This window comes from Vespa crabro, chromosome 21, assembly GCF_910589235.1.
Source record: "Vespa crabro chromosome 21, iyVesCrab1.2, whole genome shotgun sequence".
Taxonomy (NCBI): Eukaryota; Metazoa; Arthropoda; class Insecta; order Hymenoptera; family Vespidae; genus Vespa; species Vespa crabro.
In genome coordinates, this window is record NC_060975.1 from 3932069 (window position 1) to 3949190 (window position 17122).

Genomic DNA, 17122 nt, shown 5'->3' on the forward strand with positions numbered 1-17122 from the left:
TATATATTTTTTTTACAATCTTTTAATATATATAATATATAATATGTTTTTAAATATTTCAAATATGTATAATTAAATAAAATATATATATAATTATCATCATATTATACGTGTATAATTATCATAATTATATGTATAAAATTATATGTATAATGTCATATTTATGCACATTTAAAATATATTCAATTAATGATAATACACAGGTATGTAAGTTTCAAGATACTTAAAAAAAAAAAAAAAAAAAAAAAAAGGGGGAAAAAAAAGGAAAAAATAGAAAAAAAGAGAACGTTGAATAAATAAAAATTGAAATGTTCTCATCGAACAAAAGGATAGAATAAAACCGATCGAAAGTTAACCAAGTATCAATCACCTTGCAGCACTCAGGGACAGCAATGGCAGTTACGTTCTAAACGGGCCCTGGTCTTACAGTCCCAGTGGCACTTATAAAGCGGCTGGCACGACATTAACATACCAAAGGGGAGATAGAAACCGCTTGGAGTGCATCTTGGCGACTGGACCGTTAAACGATTCTCTGCAGTTAGAAGTACGTTAAAATCGTTTCGAACGATCCTTCGAATTCAATTTATATATCTATGTATATATACCTATTCACGTACTTGGATCATTTTTTTTTTCTTCATAGATCTTATTTCAAGAATTAAATCCCGGCGTTCTCTACAAATACATGTTACCACTGAAAGAAACATTAAAAGGAGGAGGAGGAGGAGGAGGAGGAGGAGGAGGAGGAGGAGGAGGAGGAAGAGCAAGAGGAAGAGGTGGAAGAGTAGACGGAGGAGGAGGTGGAGGAGAAGGAAGAGGAGGAAGAGGAGGAGAAGGAGGAGGAGGAGGAGGAGGAAATTTATTACCTCCAATTTTCAATGCAAGTAAGAAAGTATGATGCTCTTTAATTAATCATCAATTTTAAAATTTTACAGAAACTTGAGAACCACTGAGATACTCTCTTAATTTCATTTTAATATATCGTATATGATATATCGTACGCGTAGATATATCTAATACATGGGACACGATGAACAGATTCTAATTCCATAGTCAAAGCTCTCTAGGGCTATATACAGAAATTATTTACTCATTAATCAAATAGCTAATACATAATTGCGTGCGTGATTACAGTATCGAGCAATGATCAAAGAGGCAATGAAATTCCCGACGGTGGTTCTCATGGAATCGTTAATACTCCTCCGACGAGAACGTAAGTTTTCTTTATCAAATACGATTTTACTATTTAATAATCACGAATGAAATATTTTCAATTATAATTTATCTTTGATAATTATTAAAAGAAATAGAAAACTTCTTTAATTTATTCTCTTTTAGATCCATTCATAGAACTGATTTTTCTCAGTCGCGAGGATTTATTAATCATGATCGTACAAGACACGCGTCACGAACGGAAGAAATGAAACGTCCACCGACAATAGTAATGGCCGGTGATCAGCCTAATTCAAAAACAAAAAAGAAAAAGCGCAAAAAGTTTGTCTGGAAAGTAGCAACGGCCTGCTCGAAAGAGTGCGGGGGAGGTAATTATTATTATTATTATTATTATTATTATTATTATTATTGTTATTATTATCATTTACAAAACATGTAAGTTCATCCCATTTTTCTTCGCTTTTCTTTCTCTCTTCGTATACTGTTCTTTTTCTCTCTTTTTTTTTTCTTTCTTTCTTGCTTTCTTTCTTTCTTTTTTCTTTTCTTTTTATAACGAAATGTCGTACGATTGCCTGAAGCAATTAAGAAAAATGTGGATAATGAAAGGTCGCCATAGATGCCGCGTTCATTTAACGTTCATCGAGTAAAGCGTGGGAAGCGAATCGAGACGCATTCGTTTCGGTGTAATTGCACATTAGGAGAGAAAGATAGTGATAGAAAGAGAGAGTGAGAGAGAGAAAGAAACCACCATCAAGTTCGTTTATTCCTCACGAGGTTAATCTCTTCGGAGATAAGCTTTTTTTTATCCTTCGAACCACTTTTTAATTTATTTTATTTAAATTTAGCAAATTTTATTAACTTTAAATTAGATACATTTATTATTGTAATAACCATTTTCAATGGTTACGATATTTAAAATCAATACTTAACGTTGTACGTGTATTCTTAAAAAGTTTGGGAGATAAATTAAAATTTCACCGTACCTTAAAGGAAACTTATTAACTCTCATTCTCTCTCTCTTTCTCTCTCTCTCGAAACGAAACGAAACGAAAATTCGAACTAAATTTAATTTAATTGCGATATTTCCAGTGGACGAGCTTCTTGATTTAATAACGTCGAATAAATTCCATTTATTTTTTAATTAAGATCATAGAATATTCCTTATACTCTCGTCATTATTAAAACAATTGCAATATGACGAATGAATACTTTTGAAAGTAATTGAATATAAAGAAAAATTGTAATGATTATTTTTATACTTTTTTATGCGCCTAAAAGTAGGCAACACTTGTTACTTGGTCGATAAGGTCGCTTTCTAACATCATTTATCACTAAGAAACTTTCTTCGGTCACTTTAGTAGGCAATATTTTGTTATAAGGAAATGTTTTGTTACATTATTGCATGACAGTGTTGGCCTACTATTATCTGCCGAATACGAAGTGTTGCCTATTATCAGGCGTTATTAATAATATTCATATATTAATAATTATAGAAGATTAACGAAAAATAATAATATAAACAATTATTATTAATAATAATATACATATTTATTGTTTTATAACAAAGCGATATAATATATAAAATATTTAATTATATCGATTCGGATAACAAATTAATTGATATAGAACTTCTACATGGAAAGAGGCCAGAACGAATTGCTTAAATTTAGATTGACACGATGAGGGTACCTAAGGAAAAGAAAAAAAAAATCATTGCCTTTGTAATTTCTCGATCCGGAAATGAAATTGTCTTGTAAAGTGACACTTGAAAGAGGAAACAGAGAGAAAGGAAATGCCGATACTTGTTGCTTCTATTATTATATGTGTTAAAACAAAGATGGACAATTGATCGTAACAAGTAGATAAATAAAGAGAATCTTTCGTATATTTTAGGCATACAAACGTCAATTTGGACGTGTGTGCGTGAGGATAGCGAAACAATAGCACACGAAAAACGTTGTCGTAATTCGGAAAAACCTGTTGCTTCAAAAGTGACGCGATGTAACGAGCAGCCCTGTCCAGCCAGGTAAATTTTGAATCAATGAATATAAAATTGTTTAATTATAAGGGAAAAAAAAATTATTCTTCTTATTTTCATTTTTTTAAAATGATTATTCTTTCGCGTCAGATGGAGAGCAGATAATTGGAGCGAATGTTCAGTCAGCTGTGGCGTTGGCAGACGAACGAGAAAACTCGAATGTGTGCAAGAATTAAATTCAAGATTGACGATGCGTGTTGCGTTAGGTGCTTGCGTTCAACCACCCGATTTAAAGACTGTAGAACTTTGTTCAAAGCCAGCCTGTCCGATTACGAATACACCTGAACTGAGAAATATGGAACCATTGTCAGTATCAATACCTTCATCATCGACGGCTGAAACTTATTCACAATCTACGCAGAAATGGAATGTTGGAACTTGGAGTCCAGTAAGTAAGAGATGATGAATAATAAATGATAATATGTACGATGATAATGATCAATCATATAATACTTTTGTTTTATTTATTATTACTTTATTTTTTTACTTATATATTATTTGTTATATTACTTATATATTATTTGTATAATATTTGTTACTTATATATTATTTTTTACTTATATATTATATACTTATATATATTTATTACTTATATATATTTATTACTTATATATTAGGTTGGAAACTATGAAACGGGCGTTTAATGAAAATAAATGACTAAACAAAAACGCTCGATTCATAGTTTCCAACATAATATTTACTTTTTTTTTATCTTTATTCCTTTAATAACTTTTATATTAGATGCAATTTATAAATAAGATCTATTATTTTAAAAAATTTAAATCTTTGTCAAATTATTTGTTACAAATGAACGATGATTGTCATGTATCATCAATTTTATATCTAATACTTTATTTTATTTTTTATTTTTATTATATATATATATATATATATATATACATTTTGTTTAAAATCTTAAATATTAAAATCAAAATTTAATACTTGATCTAATTTCATGATTCGTATAAAATGTTTAAATTATTATGAAGTTTATTGAATCTTTATTATCATTTATTTCGTATTTAAAATATGTTTACAATAAATTTTACAATTTAGTGTTCAACTAGTTGCGGAAAAGGATTTAAAACTCGAACGGTTACCTGCATAACATCCGGTGAAGCATGTCCATTGTCAAGCAAGCCTTCATCTCAAGAAGAGTGTGACAACCCATCGTGTTTAATCAGTAATAAAAATGAAAGAAGCTCTGAACAACGTGCTCCATGGTTATATTCTGCTTGGTCACCTACGGTGAGAGAGAACTAGGATTCTGTAAATTCAAATAACGATACAATTATTTACTAAAATTAAATTATATTATATATTAATAATTATAATATTTTAATTTATATATCATTTATTATATAATTTAATTATATTATATTATATTATATTATATTAATAATTATATATTAAATTACATATATATATATATATTTATATATATGTGTGTGTCTGTATGTCAAGTAATTACATAATTATTTAGAAATAAAATTATATAATTGATCAAATAATATGATAATAAATAATTCGAATTATTTGAGAATTTATTTATTTTGTAATAATAATTATTTAATTTTTTTAATTTACTTTCGCATCATAGTCGAATTTAATCAATTTTAGTGTTCTACGGAATGCGGTAAAGGAATCGAAAATAGACGTGTGGCTTGTTCCGAGGGAAGTGAATTATTTTGTGATCCCAAGGAGAAACCGGAAACTGAGAGGCAATGTTTCGGAAGTGGAATAAATTGCGACGATGCTAAATGGTTCACCGGTCCATGGACTTCCGTTAGTAAAAGATGTTAACTCTCGGTTACATACTTTTAATTCTTTCTATTGCAATTGATTTGCATGCAAACATATCAAATTTTATGAAAATAGTTTATGTTAGAAAATAACATATTATAAAATAACATAGATTATTAAAATTAAAATACGCATACAGATAAATGTATAAAAGCATTACCGTTGATTTTTCTTATCATTTTATTTATTTATTTTTTTTTTTTTGGTTAATATTTTTTAAAATTCCTAGCAAGATTACATTTTGTCATAGAAACCTTATAATACTTTCAATTAATAATCATTTCAGTGGAATGAATTAGTCTATTAAATATCAAAATTTTATATTTAGGAAAGAAAAAAAAAAGAAATAGATTTCACGTACAATAATAACAACGTCAAATAATTTATCTATCTTTTTTTATTTATTAATTCTTTTTTTACTTTTATCTTTCTTTAATATCTATTAATTAATTACTTCCAAATCTGTTAGCTAGTAATATAAAATTTTTTCGTTATTTTCAGTGTTCCGTATCTTGCGGAATTGGTGTACAGTATCGAGACGTGATATGCATCTCAAAGACAATGAAAAAAGATAATGGAGAATATACTGTATTGGCAATGAAAAACTGTAATGGCACGAAGCCAAGAAGCGAACAGGCTTGCGAGGCACCGCCTTGTTCTGCGGAATGGTATATTTCCGATTGGTCCCAGGTAAAATAATTTTTAATAACATTAATAACAATATATATATATATACATATATACATACGTATGTATGTATGTGTGTGTATATATATAGACTTTATATTAAAATAATTAATTTATTAAATATATTTTAAGTATAATTTAATAAATTAATTTATATTAAGTATACTTAATAACAATATAATAATATATAATTAATATATGATTAATAAATTTAAATTGATTAATAACATAAAATATACTTAATAATAATATAACATGTTTATTAACATTAAGTATATTATGATTATAATGATATATGATTATACGTATATATGATTATAAATTTAAATAGATTAATAATATAAAATATACTTAATAATAATATAACATATTTAATAACATTAAGTATATTTAAATATAATTCTTAACATTAGGTATATATAATTATTTGTTAAATAAAAAAAATTAAATTTATTTCTCTTAGTGTTCAGTTACATGCGGCAGTGGCGTGCAAAAAAGATTAGTCCGTTGTATCCTCGAAGGTATTAATAGCTCAAATTGCAAAGAGTTTATTAAACCGAACGAAATGCAACAATGCAACATGGAACCATGTAAAAAGGATATCACGTTACTAAATAAACCACCAAAAAGTAAGTAATAACAGAATTCAAATACTTCAATTATTCTTTATACACACACATACATATATTTAAAGTATTATTACATAAATAACAAAATTATATATATATATATATATATATATATATATATAATTACACACGTGACCACAACCATTTCAATTACTATGTAAGTAATGATTTTAATGAAAAATATTTCAAATAAAAGTTAAATGGTTTCTAAAAGAAGATAATTTGATGTAATTAATCTTTCTATAAGAGGATACTTCAAGGATTATACAAAGGTCGAGTTCGTTTTTTTAAATGGAATCAAATATTTTTTATTACATTCGTTGATCCAACTCGTAATTCTGTATAAAAAGGTATTAACGTATTTATCGAAAAACTATTAGTTTAAGAGATATTTTAATTTCAATATTGTTAAAAAATCATATACGTATTTACTAAAGTGTAATAAGAATAATAATAAAAAAAAAATAATAGCATTAAAATACAATTATTTCTTAACAATATTCAAATTAAAATATCTCCCGAACTAATAATTTGTCAAAATGCATAGATTAATACTTTTTTATAGAAAATATCGAAAATTCTCTTTCCCTCTCTGTCTCTCTATACATATATATATATATATTAGATTAAAAAGTATGATTCCGTAAAACAAAAGTAGCATGATTCCACCTACGAAAAAAAATTATAAACTAGAATTATGAACTACTTTCGAAAGTATTCAACTTTCATCTGAAAAATTTTTCACTAAAATCATTATTTATGCAATAATTGAAATGGTTTATATATATATATATATATATATATATATATAAATTTGAAAATTTGAGAGATAATTTGATAATTTTATGCATATTATGCATAGAAGTTTTAGAACCATCCGAATGTGTCGACAAGTATCCAGATTGCGATTTGGTGGTCAAAAGTGGACTATGTCACAGGAAATATTACAAACACTCTTGTTGCCGATGTCGAGACTAGTCTCGTACTAATTAATGATAATTGAAAAATGGAAAAATAATCGTATCGGTAATCGATATCGTTTAATTCGAGCAGGTTCGTAGCCCTTATTATATCATCATTCTCCTTCTCCTCTCTTAGGCCATTTGTATCTCGTAATTCATATTTAAAATGAAAAAGTATTGAGATAGGAAGACGAACGAATAAAGCTCGTTTATAAAGACTGTTGTTCGAGAGAAAAAGTATAGCGCATATTTTATTTATATTCTATATATACATATATATACATATATATATATATATATATATATATATATATATATATATACGATTTTATCAAATAATTATATTGTAACTTAAACTTAATCACATTTCTAGCTGTCACGTTCGCGATAGGTTGCATATAATGACAAATATTTCACTTCGATAGAAAATTAGAATGAGATCTGACTCTGTTCGTTCTATCATAATTAATCAATTAACAAACGTTTGCTAATTTGGTGAGCGTAAAAATAATTTCATTGTTATAAATTCTTCACAATCGATTATAATAGAAAATCGGATTGATGATAGATCGTTCGAATTTCTTTTCACGTATATATAGGGTGACCTAGAAAAAAATGAAACTCTCTTTAAAAAATTATTAATTTTAGGACATTCTATATATATATGATATATATGTATGTATATATATATATATATATATATATATATATCATCGTACCGAAACAAAGATTTTCGAATTTACATCATCCGAAATCGAATCTATATATATATATACTTCGAAACATATCGTAGAATTATTAATAAATTTTGTTATATAAAATCTCGTTAAAGAAGTTACGCTTCTTTTATGGATGACAAAATGTTTTTGCACGAAAGCATGATTATTAGGATCATATTAAATATAAATATAGTCAATCGTTGTATAAGTCTCATTGTAGATGCCAACATACTATGAATGAAGCAATACATTAGCGATACTTAGGTTTTGTTCCACGAACATCCCTTAAAAAAAAAAAACAAAAAAAAACAAAAAAAAACGTGCTCGATGTTCATTGTGCATAGCATGTAAGACGATTCGATAATTTTATTTAACATTTATTTTTTATCTTTTCTTTTTTATTTTTTTTCTTTTTTTATTTTTTTTGTTTGTTTTCACGATCAGTCGGCCATTAGAAAGAATTGTAAAAGTTTTGTGATAGAAATATAATAAGTAATTCCGATTGTTAGAATATAATAACAATTTACTTTTGAGAAACGTCAGCATTCCGTTAATTATTTCGTTAATTATCCTTTATAATTTGAATAACTTAACAGGAAATAATTTATTTGGTAAGTACAGATTGGTATATACAAATGATATATATTCGTAATATTTGATAAACGAATAATTTTTAATCGTTCGGCGCCTTAATCATCGCAACCCGTCGCATCTCTATGCTTATAGAGAAAGAAGAAATATAATGAAAACCATTGCGAGTATGAGATATCAATATGATTTCTACTATTAATTTTCCACTATATTCGAAAGATTCCTGAAACGATAAAAAAAAAAAAACCATGTTAAAAGAAAAATAAAAAGAGAAAAAAGATGATAATGATCGTTAAAATTTGTAAAATAATTAGTAAAGTTTCATCGACGTTTTAACACACAAAAACACAAACGTTACCGTCTCGTTATTCATAGAACGTACGAATCTACGTTGGATCTATTTTTAACCAAGTTATATAACTATAAATATGTATATTTTCGCAATTGAATATACATAGTCGAACGAAAGCATCGTACTCGCGAAGAGATTTTAGTATCGTCTAAGAACGTAATACGATTAAAACTATGATGCGATGATAATGATCTTTCATTATCATTCATCATTATTTAATATTCCTTAAATCGTTATCGTATTCTTCATCAAACATATTCGCGAAGGAATATATTATTTTCTTTGTATATTGTTTGTTTAATTATGACAAGATCAAGTTTTTCTCTACACTTTGGGAATCGTAATAAATGATCAACATACAAAGGTATTATGCAAGGGATTAAAAGGAGAGTATCAGACTGACACAAAATAAAATTGGTATTAATTGTACATTTAAAATTTCATTTCGTGTGCTTGGCATGAATTGGTGTACTCCTTTGTAGATTTAAAAATGAAATTAGTTTTAAAAAGTTTTATAATTATATACGTGATAACAGATATTTGTAATCGGTCAAATCCACTTAACATACTTTTTAACACACTATTCATCTTTTTTTTTTTTTTTTTTTTTTTTTAAAGATTTCCAAAGGTTTTTACGTAACAACAACTTCATGTAATAAATATAAAAATGTATTATATATTAATATAATATACAAGTAGCGTTCAAGTGTTAAAAAGATGTGTTAAACAAAATAGAATATAACAAAAAGATAAAATTGACATAAAAATTACATAAATGCAAAATGTTCAAATTTATAAGTCAGTCATGTTAAATATTATTGTTAGTAGATGTAAGTTTAAACAAATGTAATAATCTCAATTGTTATTTATAATTGCAACCTTTTGAAAATTTCTTCGAAGATATTATCATTCGCATGAAGTTCGTTTATCTGTTTCGCTATTCAATTTGGCACCCTTGCCAGTCCATCTTTCTTTTAATTCAACCTTCAATCCTAAGTCTCTTAAAGCAGCCTTTATATCGTTTTCTCCTTTAGTCCCATGTATCTTTAGGGCACTATTTAATATTTCTTCAACGCCATAAGCAATAAATTCTTTGCATTCCAACTTGTTCCTCACTGACATATTTCTTATTGCCCAAGCTGCTTGCTTTATAACGTTAAAATTTTTAAGATAGGAATTCATACAATCAATGATTATTCTTGGTGCTCCACAATCATAAAACACTCCTGCATTCGATGAACTTCTTAATGTTAACGCAGAGATGCATGCAAGTCCAGCGACAACAATGCCTTCAAATTTCTACAAATTTAATAACAATTATAATGATTAATAATAATTAATATCTCTCTTAAAATAAAGTTTTATTGAATCCAAGATGGTTACCTTGAATCTACTGATCACAGAGACGATCAAAGGTGCACCTCCTGCAGTCACTATGTGCGATTTTACATTGTCATTGCCAGCAAGAGCTTTTAATAATTTCAAAGCTTGCCAATTTAATTTCTCTGAATCAGGATAATTAATGATAATGTCCAGAACAAATTTTAAGCCACCCGCGTCTGTTACGTCCTGACAAAATTCATTTCTAACGATTAAAGAAGCCAGTGTGATCATCAAGTCACCCATTACAGCTTTTTCATTTTTAAATTCTATATGAGAGAAACGAAAAGATGCATATAACTTTTACATGCAGAAGTATTTTTAAATATCTATATAATTTGCATAAAAGTACTTGCTTATTTAACATTAAATCAAAATTGAAGAAAAATATCATAACAAAAAATGACTCTTAAATATATATATATAAGAATAAAAAAGAAATGAAAAAATAATAACAATAACACAATATAATATTTACTGGATAATAAACCAGTAAGTACATCCAATGCACCCCTTGCTATAACTGTCGCATGTTCATGTGCTTTTCCATATTCATGTCTTATATCATCGTCTAATACAAGTGCTCTAATTACAGAGCATGCATCTCGTACTTCCGATGCTGTCGCATCATCACGAGTTAATATCTTTTTAAGTCTATTAAAAATATCAGCATTAAATATGTTTTGTCTATTTGCTTCGTGTTTTATACAACATGCTCTTATCCAATGTAATAAACATTGTAGTACCAGTTTGTCCTCCTGTTTATCCAAGATTCTACAAAATAAAAGAATTTCTCTTTGTTATAAGTATAACATAATCAATGTAAACTAATATAATGCATTAGATCAAATATTTTACATACTCCATTTGAATAGAAACACCTTTGTCATCCAATAAATCTGGATTACCAGTCATTAATGAGGTAATGGTTTCTAATGCAGATTTAAGTATCAAAGTATCATATTTGCAATCTTTCATAATGCTAAGTAAAATACCATAACAACCACGTTTTCCAGCATATACTCTACGTGCAATGTCCTTATCTAATTTGTCAGAAAGTTTATCCAACACATGAGGAATTTTTTCATAATGTTTTTTGGCCAGAGCAGATCTAAGCTGATCTAGGTAAGTCAATATTAATTCATGATCTTGCGTTATAATTAAATCTTTAATGATATTGCTTAGATCTACTCCCTATAAAAGGAAAAAAGAAAAAAAAAAGAGAAATATTGTATTACGAAAGATCTTGTTATTATGTAACATATATATAGTAAAATAGAAAATTAAAATAAACGATATGATAATCTAATTATAATGTCGTAATGATATTTATAGATTTATTTCTTCAAAATTGACATCGATCAAGATTTTTCAATGAAAATACATATGATTTCTATGATAAATATATGAAAATAATTAAGAATATAATGGAGAGGGAGGAGGAGGAAACTTTTTGTTTGATCACATATCAATTTTAAAATAAATAATAAACAAAGTATAAATACCTGTGAATTAAATTGCTTTATGGTTTCTTCGATAGCTTCCTCAGGTGACATAGAAAATATTTCGATATTTTCATTAACAGCTTCATCATAAGTCTCTTGATTTATTATACGAGCCATGACAATTGATTTTGATGTCTTCGTGTCCTAAATTTCTATATAAGGATATGATACAGATCTCAGAAGAACAAATCTTACTTCTATTAGCTTGGTACATATAATAACAAAGAGAAGATAGCTGTCAATTCCAAAGAATATTCCATCGATACATAGAACGGACTACATGTGTCCAATGTCAAATAATTGTAGTACTCTAGGAGACAAAAAGGCAAACATTAGATCACCGTATTCTTTCTTTGTCTAACTCTGCATCTTAAACATAATCTCAAGGAACTAGGGATAAATAATAATAATTGATATTTTTTTAAACTATAAATTTTTAAAACTTAAACATATGATATTTTTCTTTTACTTTTTCTTTTTTATTTTTTTTTATTTTTATTTATTTTTTTTTTTTTTTATTATTTTTTACAACGAATAATTATTCCAATATGCAATTGTTTCTATGGTTACACAAGTTTAGGTACTAGATGGTACAATTACTGTGGAAATGCATCGATCGATTACATTTTGTTGGAAAAAGATAGAATACGATTTTTTTAATTTTGTCTCTTTTGTTATTTAAAATGCGATAATTTAGTAATAAAATACAATTCTTTATGTTAACAATTGGACGAAATGAATCAGAGTGGACTGAAAAAGAAAAATCAGATAAAAAAGAAATGCTTTTACTAAACTATCATACATTTTTTAGCAAATAATAATTTTGTTTGAATAATGTATTAAATTAAATAAATTCCCTTAGCATTAATAAAGCATTAAGTATAAACCGTAAGTTTCATTGAAACGTATAATTATTACTATATAAATAAAATGTTTATTATATATATATATATATATATATATATATATATATATATATATATACTTATGTTACTATATAACTATATCAAATTATATGATGTATCAGTAATAAACATAAAAGTAAATTTTGAATATAAACATAAATACAATCTATACTTTATTAAACCTTATTATTTTAAAAAAATAAAATATTTTTAATAAATTCTATCACTTTCTTAAAGCTCATGTTATATCCTGTTATAAAATTCTTATTTACCTTAAATTCTTATTTATCATAAAAATTTTCTCGAAAATTGATCTGATTGGATATTTCCGTATAATGTCGAGACAATTTTGCAAGATTTTGTATACATAACATACATTATAATATTATTATAATGTATATTATTAATATATAATAAAACTTTTTTTATTTTACAATATTTTTTATTTCAACATGATCGATTATAAAATATAGTTTACTTTTTATTATACTTTTCCATTCAACAGGTACTATACTTTGTATAGTGCCGTATCTCATTTATCTCATATAACCTAGAAATCTTTTGAACTTGGTGTGAACTAAATGAACAATTACGACAATCAAATATCCCACTTCCATTTCAGGGCGATAAATATTTTGTCCAATCGCCTGTTGAGTATTTTTATTTCAAAGATCAATTTGAGTGAGTTGATATGCACTTCTATAGTAAATGCGCCATCTGGAATATATTCGTTTAAGTTTATAACATAGCCGCCATGACAGCTGATGCCTCTCGGTGCACTTGACGTTTCATCAGAACATGTCATTTTGTACATTTAATTTCAACAAATGGCAGACTCTTTTTTCGGTTTCGACACAACGCTCTTAGTAAGTACAATTAACTCTAATAATTTCGTAAAAAATATATATTATTCGCATATGATATATGGACAATACATAACCGGTAGTGCGTGCTTAATCTTTTTTAATAAACAGGCGCGTCGCGGTAGAAATGTATCATTTTTTTTTATTCAATAACTCTATAGTTCATTTATTATTATGACTATAAATTTAATTCACGTTTTTTTACAATTATTATTTATTACGTTTATAACGCGGCTCTTTATTATTGGGCATTTTTACGCGGTATGAATTTCGAAAAAAGTTCGCATGATTTCGTTTCGTAAATGATCGAAGAGATATATCCCTTAACCTCACTTCCGTTTCATTCGTCCTAAAGGTCATTAACATCAAATATTCGAAAGATAATAATTTTAGATTTTATTTTTAATTCATACACTTATTCTCTTATTTTTTCTATATGTGTATATATACACATATATACATGTGTATATATATATATATATATACATACACATATATATATACACATATTTATATATATCTATGAATTTATTGCCCAATAGAATTTATTTTATACAGTAATATGTAGGGATTATTTTGTATATTTTATTTCTACCACACATTGAATAGGTATTAAAAAATTATTATATGTTTATTGAATTAGGATGGTATAGAAGATGGGCTTGATTGCCCATTGGAGGAGGATGATTTTGGTGAGGAGGAATATGATGCATTAAACGATGAAACCTTTGGTTCTGAAGCTACCATTGGAGATTGGGAGAAAGATCATGAGAAACTTGCAGAAATTACAGAGTCTAGTAGGTCGCAGCATAAAAATGCTTCTGATAAAAAGGTTATTATTATAGCTAGTTATTTATTGAAACTAAAGTATTACAAACGGAAAAGTATATTTTTAAAATTTGTTCGTAGAATGGTATCAGTGTCAACATCGAAGATAGTTTATCGCATTTAGTATTAGATGAGAAAGAAGGAATTGTACCTAAACCAGGTGTATGGGATAGTCCTAATATACCATTACCTAAACCTCGACCACCCCCTTCTTTGGCAACTACCTTAAAAAATGTATGTACAGTGGAAGAACTGGAACGGGGTCTTATCGCTAATAGACCCCCACCTGGTCTTACAAAACCATCTCAACTGCAACAACAAAAGCCAGAGGGGTCATTTATTTTTGAAGCTTTATCATTAAATGACAAGCTTCAAATCAATGGCCTACCTACTTCTCGATTTCCACCAGGATTAGGTTTACCTGGTCCACATCCTATGGTTATGCCACCAAATTTAAGATTACCGCATTCACAATTTATGCAACATCCTAGATTATTATCTAGTAAGTATTATTAAATACAAGTAAAACATCTGCATTTCTTGAACTTTGTTGAATCGATTTTTTTTTGTTTTTTTTTTTTTTTTTTTTTTTTTTTTTTTTTTTTTTTTTTAGATCAACCTGCTAATGTATTGCGGTATCCTTTACCACCACATGTTATGCTACCGCAAGGAACACCAAGACAGCCAATTCATGGACCATTTACTAGTAATTTTCATGTATGTAAAATTTTAAACTCTCAATTTATAATAAATTAAAAATAATTAGGGAGGAAAGATATTTTCAACATTAATATTATGTTACAGCATCCACCTCATCCTAATTTAGGACCTCCACAGTTCCTTCGTCAAGATCATCCAATGATGCCACCATTTTCTAGTAATCAAGCTGGTCACCAACAACATTCTTTTCCACATCCTGGGAATCAAAGAAACCAAAATAGATTATTTTATTCCAATGAACAACAAGGAAATCATCAGCCATTTTTTAAGAATAATCAATATCTTCATCGTAATCACGATAGAAATAATCAAAGATATTATCACTATCAACATCACAATCATCCTCAAGGTATAAATGGTTTAAATAATTCTGGAGAATATGACGAGTATGCTGGTCTTATGAGTAGCAGAGAAAAACAATGGTTGATCAATATTCAATTGCTACAATTAAATACAAATCAACCATATGTTGATGATTATTATTATACGGTATTTTGTGATAGACAAAATAAATTAAATGCAAACCAAGATCAGAAAGATAAAAAACATAATAATAACAATGGATTTCAAAAAGATTCTAGGTACGATTCAAGACAGAAATTTTATGTATTTTTAAGTTTACATATATTTTAAATGTATATATATATTTTTGTTTTATTTCAATTTAATTTTTTTTTTTTATTTTTTTTTTTTTTTTAATTTTTAGAAATCGCGAACAACCTCAACATGTTGCATCAAAAGTTGTATATATCCCAGCACAATTTGAGAATTCATTAGGGAAGCTGCAATTTAGTAGTGTTACTGCGCCTCGTAAAATTATCGATATGGATGTTGTTCCCAATAGTGATCCACATTCAACTCTGCAATCTCAACAAAAAGACACCAAAAAGACGAGACAATTGTTTCTTGAAATTGAAAGGGTATGCATTATTGTTTTATTTTGAATTAAAAGATTGACTATATATTATTATTGCGATTGTCAATTTTCAGATGTATACAATACTGTTGAAAATTGAAGATTTAAATAATCCCTTAGCTGTGCTTTCGGAACAACAACAACAGGATAGTGAAACAGAAACAAACATTGTTAAAAAAACAGGTGCTGAACTAATCTGCATGATGTTAACGTCTATTTCCCAGCTAATACAAGATGACAAAATAGCTAGTATGCTTAGTATTCGTAAAGGAAAAGTAAGTGTTATAATAATTTGTAATAATATTACGCGTTTATATTAAATTTAGTTTGTTATTAAAAATTATATTTTATTTTATTATAGACATTGCTATTGAGATTTTTACCTCTTTTAAATGTAATCGAATACAATAGCCAGTTGGAAGGTTTATGGACCTGTATATTGAGAAGTTTAGCAATTATAGGTCGTAGAGATACACATTTATTGACAAATTTTTATGCCGAGTTTCGAAGGTGGCTTGACACTGTACAGGATTTTAATACAGTACTACGACTTACAAGAGCATTATCCGAATCTGCTACTCAACCTGTGAAAAATAATAGTTTAGTTTTTGCTCTCGTAAATAAGGTAAGTGAAAAATCCATTCTTTATATTTTTAGAATCAACATTTTTGTACTATAATGAACTCAGAAACTAAATTTTCCATTATTTTTTTAGTTTGGTGTATCTGTATTAGCCGCACTTTTGGAACGCGCAGAGAAGTTATATCCTACAAATGAAACTTTATCTTCTGATTGGTCCAATTTTATAATAACTCTTGTTGAACTAATTGGTGATACATCACCTTGTGTAGCTCCCTGTCAACCAGTTGCTGCAAGTACACTTAATCAACATTTAAGTCGGATTTCCAGTTTAAAAATTGACAGGTATAGAGTGTTAGAACTTTTGTTAACTGATGCCAACTCTTCACGATAGTGTGATATTACTTGTTTTTGACGATTTTTTAAAAGTTTGTTTTTCAAAATGCAAAAAGTAATATAGACTTGCAAAATA

The 17122-nt window shown here is 27.3% G+C and overlaps 3 protein-coding genes and 1 long non-coding RNA gene across 15 annotated transcripts in view; 3 read left to right on the forward strand and 1 right to left on the reverse strand.

Moving 5' to 3' along the window:
* Positions 1 to 8553, forward strand: part of LOC124431382 (ADAMTS-like protein 4) — a 92877-nt gene extending 84324 nt beyond the window's left edge. For 8 of the 9 annotated variants that reach the window (XM_046979238.1, XM_046979239.1, XM_046979234.1 and 5 more), the window contains 11 exons: positions 378 to 544; positions 644 to 884; positions 1135 to 1213; positions 1339 to 1541; positions 3067 to 3199; positions 3302 to 3599; positions 4268 to 4459; positions 4832 to 4996; positions 5516 to 5704; positions 6165 to 6330; positions 7193 to 8553. In XM_046979238.1, coding sequence (XP_046835194.1) covers positions 378 to 544; positions 644 to 884; positions 1135 to 1213; positions 1339 to 1541; positions 3067 to 3199; positions 3302 to 3599; positions 4268 to 4459; positions 4832 to 4996; positions 5516 to 5704; positions 6165 to 6330; positions 7193 to 7308 — 1949 coding nt within the window. In that variant the 3' untranslated portion in view covers positions 7309 to 8553. The remainder of the gene's footprint in view (positions 1 to 377; positions 545 to 643; positions 885 to 1134; positions 1214 to 1338; positions 1542 to 3066; positions 3200 to 3301; positions 3600 to 4267; positions 4460 to 4831; positions 4997 to 5515; positions 5705 to 6164; positions 6331 to 7192) is intronic. The other variant, XM_046979235.1, reaches the window with a different exon arrangement.
* LOC124431384 (armadillo repeat-containing protein 6 homolog) lies at positions 4461 to 13034 on the reverse strand. 4 transcript variants are annotated; one of them, XM_046979246.1, is made up of 6 exons: positions 11840 to 12736; positions 11197 to 11528; positions 10813 to 11108; positions 10338 to 10603; positions 9834 to 10253; positions 4461 to 4478 (listed from the first exon to the last, which is right to left on the reverse strand). In XM_046979246.1, exons 1-5 carry the CDS (start codon positions 11954 to 11956, stop codon positions 9861 to 9863), a joined length of 1404 nt encoding a protein of 467 aa, XP_046835202.1. In that variant the 5' UTR covers positions 11957 to 12736; the 3' UTR covers positions 4461 to 4478; positions 9834 to 9860. The 4 variants fall into 4 exon arrangements, with proteins under 4 accessions (XP_046835202.1, XP_046835201.1, XP_046835200.1 ...); XM_046979245.1 differs by lacking the exon at positions 4461 to 4478 and adding an exon at positions 8584 to 8825; XM_046979244.1 differs by lacking the exon at positions 4461 to 4478 and adding an exon at positions 13017 to 13034 and having other exon boundaries at positions 9517 to 10253; positions 11840 to 12149.
* LOC124431385 lies at positions 9186 to 11729 on the forward strand. Its single transcript, XR_006943982.1, has 3 exons — positions 9186 to 9318; positions 11351 to 11459; positions 11670 to 11729. It is a non-coding gene; the product is annotated as an uncharacterized LOC124431385 (long non-coding RNA).
* A 441-nt stretch (positions 13035 to 13475) lies between the features above and the next one.
* LOC124431458 (protein PAT1 homolog 1) lies at positions 13476 to 17122 on the forward strand. The gene is made up of 9 exons (XM_046979399.1): positions 13476 to 13610; positions 14251 to 14439; positions 14517 to 14937; positions 15049 to 15152; positions 15240 to 15736; positions 15862 to 16075; positions 16146 to 16346; positions 16433 to 16696; positions 16787 to 17122. The coding sequence occupies exons 1-9, from the start codon at positions 13572 to 13574 to the stop codon at positions 17042 to 17044; spliced, it is 2187 nt and encodes a 728-aa protein (XP_046835355.1). The 5' UTR covers positions 13476 to 13571; the 3' UTR covers positions 17045 to 17122.

What these genes read in the sequence shown, in the direction of transcription:
- LOC124431384 (XM_046979246.1), bottom strand. Translation starts at nt 11,956, where the DNA reads ATGGCTCGTATAATAAATCAAGAGACTTATGATGAAGCTGTTAATGAA. An exon ending in TAAAGCAATTTAATTCACAG is followed by an intron (nt 11,529 to 11,839) that starts GTATTTATACTT and finishes TTCCTTTTATAG; the next exon opens with GGAGTAGATCTAAGCAATAT. An exon ending in CTGTGATCAGTAGATTCAAG is followed by an intron (nt 10,254 to 10,337) that starts GTAACCATCTTG and finishes TTAAATTTGTAG; the next exon opens with AAATTTGAAGGCATTGTTGT.
- LOC124431458 (XM_046979399.1), top strand. Translation starts at nt 13,572, where the DNA reads ATGGCAGACTCTTTTTTCGGTTTCGACACAACGCTCTTA. An exon ending in AAAATGCTTCTGATAAAAAG is followed by an intron (nt 14,440 to 14,516) that starts GTTATTATTATA and finishes ATTTGTTCGTAG; the next exon opens with AATGGTATCAGTGTCAACAT. An exon ending in TTAGTATTCGTAAAGGAAAA is followed by an intron (nt 16,347 to 16,432) that starts GTAAGTGTTATA and finishes ATTTTATTATAG; the next exon opens with ACATTGCTATTGAGATTTTT.